Source organism: Protomyctophum bolini (genome assembly GCF_963924005.1).
Source record: "Protomyctophum bolini genome assembly, chromosome: 12".
Classification (NCBI taxonomy): domain Eukaryota; kingdom Metazoa; phylum Chordata; class Actinopteri; order Myctophiformes; family Myctophidae; genus Protomyctophum; species Protomyctophum bolini.
This window is the reverse complement of record NC_137873.1, coordinates 12,709,677-12,716,583: the sequence shown is the minus strand read 5'-3', so window position 1 is coordinate 12,716,583 and position 6,907 is coordinate 12,709,677. Positions and strand designations below refer to the sequence as shown.

At 39.9% G+C, this 6,907-nt stretch overlaps 1 protein-coding gene across 2 annotated transcripts in view; it reads left to right on the top strand.

Annotated features, from left to right (window-relative positions):
* Window positions 1–3,477: 3,477 nt before the first annotated feature.
* The window catches only part of piezo2b (piezo-type mechanosensitive ion channel component 2b), a 124,187-nt gene continuing 120,757 nt past the window's right edge, over window positions 3,478–6,907 (top strand). For both annotated transcript variants that reach the window (XM_080777958.1, XM_080777957.1), the window contains exon 1: window positions 3,478–4,174. In XM_080777958.1, coding sequence (XP_080634084.1) covers window positions 4,111–4,174 — 64 coding nt within the window. In that variant the 5' untranslated portion in view covers window positions 3,478–4,110. The remainder of the gene's footprint in view (window positions 4,175–6,907) is intronic.

Below are 6,907 nucleotides of genomic sequence, written 5' to 3'. Positions count from 1 at the left end.
GGGTGAAAAGATCCAGGAGGGAACTTGTCCAACCATTAAGCACATACGGAGTAGGCCTACTTTGGTTTGGTCCATTTGGTCCAAGAACTTATCGATAATGCCCCCCACTCTCAAGGAATTGATGAATAATGGATCAAAGACAAGTGGTTGCTTAAGATACCCATTTATCCAAAGGATTAGACAGAAATAAAAATCAAAGACTGTTCGAATGATTAGCCTATTGATTAGCTGGCTGCCAGTCCGGCACCATGGCGACTTCTATGGCCAGCCACAGCTGTCATAGATCCACAACATCATAGCCATAATGTTTCCAGGGAAAGATTTTGCTCTGAGCCAACCGTTGGCAGTAAATTCCTATTCCTATTTTCCCCCTGTGCAGCATCCTAAATGTTTGTTTTATTTACTTTTATAAACCGTGTCCATTTCAGTGATTAGGCCAAGCGATGATTCATTGGGTGTAAGAGCTACTACAGTACATTTCCATGTCTAGGTGTGGCGGTGGCAGTAGTCCACTACATTTTGTACTTGAGTAAAAGTAGCAATACTCTGTTACAAGTAAAACTACCAGTCATCAAAATGTACTTATGTACAGTAAAAGTACAAACGTATTGCCATCAAAACAGACTTAACTACTACAAATAAAAGTGCTCACTATGCACAATGTCCCATTTTGCAAGTTTCGAAATATAAAATAATTTGAAAATAGCAGATCTACAAGGTCACAATGTGTCGCAAGGCGACCTGAGCTTGTAGATCAGATATTTTCAAATAGCCAAAGTAAATAGGTCTGAACTTAAGTTGTTAATGTATGTTTTACAGAGCTTTAGTAACTAAAGTTTTCAAATAATTGTAGTGGACTAAAAATAATGGCCTCTGAGATGTAATGCAGCAAAGAAAAAAAGAAAAAAAAACGTAGTCAAGATTGTACTTACGGTAAGTACAGTACTTGAGTACATGTACTTACTTTCCACCACTGTCTATAGGAGCACATGCAGAGGAGCATTTGGCACAGACAACAAGACTGCACAACACCATGCAGAGTCTCCTTCCTACATAGCCTAATGGGCTTCACAGGAGACCTCTGAGGGGTTTATCATTTCCTCGTCAATAAAGTCATTAAAAAAATCAAAGCGTGCAAATAATTCATCATCGATTGTTTCTTATGTATTTAGTCCGTGTTAATGCTGCATTACAGAACGTGGTCTTCGTCCGTTGCTCTCAATATTATGGGGACAAGTAAACATGACGTCAGCAGTCGATCATAAATCTGTAAATGTGATTCATCGTAAATGCCAGCTGATTGTTTGGAACTGACGGAAGCAGTGTATAATACATTAATCCAAGTAGAGCTTTGTGATGTTAAATATTTCCGTGAGGAGGACGTCGTGCTAGGCTATATCTTACTGTGTTATGCCTGACCTGTTGAATCGTACTGTATGTTGTATTTGTGATTCGTGAACATTTATTTTTTGATCAGTAGTATATTTTGCAGCATGTATTTGCATTTTGCAGCTGGTACAATACGTGCAATATGTGCAAAAAATAATTCTGTATGACTAGGTTTTAAACTGAAACCTACTGTACAAAAATAAGTTTTACTCTTATGTATACCTGTACACAATATGTAACAACAAAGTACAACCTTGAACCTTGAATTCCTCTCCTCCTAAATCATCCTCACTTCTATTGTATCAGCCACTACACATTTCTAAATATATTGTCATACTAATACCAGTGGTTCTCAAAATGGGGTTCTGGGACCCCCAGGGGTCCTTGAGGAGTTAAGGGACTGTAATTCCGAAACTGTACTAATGGAACCAAATGGATTTGGCTCCATTTGTACACTCTCAGAATTAGGATTTTATAGATTACACTCCCAGAGATCAAATGGAGGTCCAAGGCGGAATGCTTATCAAACTTGAAATTAAAAAAAGTTTGAGAACCATTGCTCTGAACTACAGAGAATAAACCTGCAATCCTGGCAGGGTTGTGCCATTCTGTTATGGACCATGTTGTTTCTATACCAGTGTTACTAAGTTATCTTGTTTGTAAGTAGCCTTGCCAGCCAACAGTTCCCGAGAATTGTCGCCCATACTGTGGGTCAGGAGCCTATCTCCTGTTTCCTTATAGTGTGAGGCAGCTTGCTGTACAAGTAGCCTATACACCCCCCCTGGACATGATGCTAGTAGGCCCATGTCACAGTGATTTACCCCCAATCCAGCCCTGGATGCTGATTGCCAAGCAGGGAGGCAGTGGGCACCAGTGTTATATGTGGTCTTTAGTCTCAGGCCGGAAACTCTAACCACAAGGCCACTGAGCTGTGTGTACTATAGTCTAAGCATAGTCTACAATTTGTACTGTATATTGATGAAGTGTACATTGTATTTAGTATACTCTAAATTGTACCTCCATTTTATGTTGCTTATAAGTTATATTCATTTATTGAGTCACCTTAATTATATACTTCTAAACTGACATGCCCACATATAGACTGTGCCCTTCTTTCCTTGTTGTTGTTGTTGATGATGTGATTGATTGGTGGGGTGGGTGGAAGAGGGTGAGTATGCTATCTGTGTATATATGCATAGGCTACTATCTGTTTCTGTATGTACAGTATGTTTCTATATGTATCTTGTTCATGTTTTATGGGTCCCCCTTGAAAATTATATGCTGTATCTCAAGGGGCTCTCTGTAATACAAATCTGAAATATGAAGTAGCCTAATTATTTCTAGAGCACTGTTGCTTCAGTGTAAACATAGGCAATACAATAATTATGATATTGAGGTACACAGTCAGTATTACACACAATTACGATCCTATTCCCTGGAGTGTTGTGTCTCTTTGACACCCATAGGTGTCGCTGTACCTCTTAACTCCCATTAGAAGCTGTAGATCTGACTTGAATGGAGAGGTGTTGTACTAGTGAAAAGTGAAAAGGTGACTACACAAAAGGCAAAAGTTGTTCATTTATGCCTACTTAAATGGCGAATGTTTATTATTAGTAACTGGGCAACGAATAATTTAATGAATGAATGAATGAACAAAAAATAAATACCATAACCATAATCCAAAGACACCTGTAAATGTATAATTTACGTCATAAATTATATACCATTTATGTAATTTACAAGTGTCTTTGGATGGTCTATGGTGTGATCTATCAAGCTTTCTCCCCACATGATTATCAATGTTGTAGGCCTATATTTAATTTAAAATTGTCTCTGTTGTTATTATTATTATTATTATTGTTGCGTATCATTTCATTTTGATTCCAATTCCAATGACCATTCCAATTACCAAAGGGGCTGGACCACTCAGACGAATTGGAGGCTCACGATTGGCTGTTTCCAGATGTCAATCAACCAGGGCGGTCCTCTCTACAGTTGTGTGTTGGCCAGAAGTCAGAAAGTCAAATTTTATCGATGCGTCAAAAGAGCAGCCGGACTCCAGAGGGAGAGAGACACCGACCGACAAACACACACAGAGAGAGAGAGAGAGAGAGAGAGCCTGCTGTTCTGTTACATTACAAGGTAGTGTGTCAGACCACCGTTCAGTTTGGGGGGAGTCTTTTGTTTACGAACCAAATGGACTTGAGAAGTTGCCAGCTGCGTTTTCCTTAATTGTTTTTAATCCCCGTTCTGTTCCTAACAGACAGTAACCTACCGCTATACTCCCACACCTGATGCAATCCAATTAACGCCGTGCACTTCATTGTAGCCTACTCCGTCAACATGCCGTGAAGAATGTATATTTATCTTTTATACGGAATTAATAATAACTTCTTAAGACATAATGTTTGTCACAGTGCAAACCGGTAACGCAAAATATAATGGCGTGGGAAAACGTGTTACGCGCACAGTTTGCCAGCGTGGTGGAATAGTTGTTGTTGCCACAAATACAACAATGACAATGAAGCCGTCGGGAGGAGGACATCTGGACTGATGTGGTGGCCGTGTGGAAGACACCTGTTTGCTGCCAACTACTGGCCAACTCCTTGACCGTGGACCAGTACAGGACAGTCCCCTCAGTCCCCTTATCCTTGACTGAGGACCAGGACAGGATAGTCCTCTCATCCCTCCACCTGGGTTCTGTGCAGCCGCCCTAAAGCGATGGCTTCTGAGGTGGTGTGTGGACTGATCTTCAGATTACTTCTTCCAATATGTCTTGCCTCAGGTGAGTTTTGGGATGCACCACAACTTGACACCCACCTCTATCTATGCACCCCCAAAAGAGGTTGATTGTGCTTTGAAAATGTAAGGCTGAAACGTAGTCTACCTCGTTGATAGGACTAATTTTCGAAATATAATAATATGCCCTAAGAATAATAATATGCCCTAAGAAAGCAAATTGCAGTAGTTCAGCAGGCTATATAGCCCATTGCTGTGATTAAATAGCCTATAATGAACTACCACTTAAACGTAGTATTATTTTATTCATTTTTATTAGAGGAAAATGCATTGCAAGACAATTAGACAAAGCACCATTAAAGCTTAAATGTCAAGAGTCAAATAGAATCTCGTAATTGCACTTTGCATGGCATGCCATCTCAGACCACATTAATGTATGCAAATTGGTAGACTGGCCAGTAAAACATTTTATGATAAAAAAAGGCATCTTTGTTTGTTCTTTCAGGTTTCAATAAGTCTTCAAAAACAAAACAAACTGATAGGCTATTGTATTAGCTTAACTGATAGGTATAATGTGTTAAAGCCTATTGTGAAGTTTACAACATGTATCTGTTACAGTTTATTCAACACATTTTAAAGTCTGTTCTATTCTGTCGGACAATTTGTTGAATTGCACAAGTGTCTGACAAAAGTAAACTATAGTTAGGCCTATTACTGTGTGTTACAATCCTGATAGGAATAGGGAAGGAAGGATTGCGACATAAAGTTGGAAAGTGAATTGTTGTTTTATTGTTGGCCTTTGATAGGCTCTTTTTCAAAGTCAGAGTTAACAGTGTGTCATCTGATCATATTCTATTATTCATATATTATTATAATAAGTATTAAATAAAATAGCTCTAAGTGTTTGTTCAGTAACATGGGTCTCCCTGGCTGTCTCTTCAGCTCTTCAGTAAACAGAAAATGCCTTTTCAGTTCAGGATAACCATTTTGGTGAATGTTCCCCCCAGACTAGTGGGCATTGGGATTCAAGCGGTTAACATGTTTTGTGGCAATATGTCTTTTACATTTAGCCGAGTGTTCTTTAATACCAGTAGTGGACCTTCTGGCTTCAGCTGCTGAACTGTTGAGTGGACTTGAGTCTACAATTTCATTCTGTTTTAATTTGTTCATAGCACGCTGCAACTTTGTTAAATTGTTAGTAGAAGAAAATATATCTGGCTTGAATATTTGATAGTTATCGACTTGAGTGTTGCACACATCAAAATCAGAAGTGTTAATTAACTGGTCCGGTTTAACCATCTCAGAGTTAAATTAATTTGACTGTGCAGCCAGAATTAGCCACTTTGACAGTTAAAGTCAAGCGGTCTCACTACCTAAATAAGAAATTAAAATCTAATCCTGTGGGTCCACATTGGAACAGCTTGTCTCCGGTGTGAATCTCGGAATTCATGTGGCCACAGGCTGGCCACATGAGGTCATGTGAAGCCACATGAGTCATAGACTCCATACGAGTCCATTTAGCCTATGTCTATGATGTATGATTTAAATTCGGCGCGATGCAATTCCATTATGAAATGCCAAAGAAAAATATAAAATGTGATTCACTGGTCAAAAAAACAAACTAAGCTTGTATGATTGGAGGATGAGGGGAGGGGACGTACGTTCCAGGGAGGGTCGCTGACCCTGGAGTTTTAAATTGGGGAGGAGGTTGTTTGTTTGCAATCGCAGGGAACCTGACAAGAGAGAGAGAGAGAGGAATAGGGGAAGCAGCTGTAGTGTGGAGGTGAAAGTGGTGGTGCTGGGATGCAAAAAGCATAGAGGCTTCTGGATGGTTTGGGCATGGTATAAATAGTGCCAGGTAGGGCGGAGTAAAGGTGTTTTAAGCATTATGTTATACTTAAGCTATTTTTGAAAAATCGTGAAAATGTGGCTTATTTCATATTTATTCCTTCAGAGAGAATGTTTTTAACTCAAATCTTTGCTTCTTGGGGGAGATCCCTGGAACAACATATTTTCAGATGGAGGTAGGCGGCCACTGTAGGGTTAGGGAAACGTTTTTCTGAAAACTATCATGATTTAGAAGACATTTGTAGAATCAGGTCGAAATGGGTTAAGGTCTATTCATACTCCCGTTTTAGGTGATGAGGTGACCACCAAATAAAGAAGTTCATAAGAACTATACTCAAGAGAGGGTGGATCGGATATTCCTTTTTTCATTGTATCTTCAAGAATCTGCACCCAGCTACAGAGACTACTCCACAAGACTCCCCCTGAGTAGAGCGAGCCTTCTCGCTCTACTCAGAGCGAGTCTCAGTTTTTGTTCAACTTATGAGGTGACCCTTTCGGTGGTCACCGCTCATCACCGAAAACTGGACATGAAACAGATTGAGAACAACCACCCTAAAGGTCTATTCATAGTGCAGTTTTCGGTGAAGAGGTGAACACCAAAACGGTGGTTAGTAAAAACAGAGAGGTAGGCCTTAAGAGTTGTGTCACACCTCGATTGCAATCTCGATCATCTCAGAGAGGTTTACCTCTGGTGTAAAGCTGTCATTCGGTGGTGAACCACAATTGAAACGGATTAGCGTACAACCACTAATAAGCTTTCACCGTGGTGTTGTGGTGTCTGTATACGACCAGCGTGAGACTGACTTATGGAGACGACTAAAGCAGAGTACTTTGAAAAGCTAACAGCATCAGCCCAGGGTGCTTTCTAAAGATAAGCCCCGTAATGCATCGCTTGAAAGTCAAGACTCCTCCTTTTATATTTCCAAAAGGC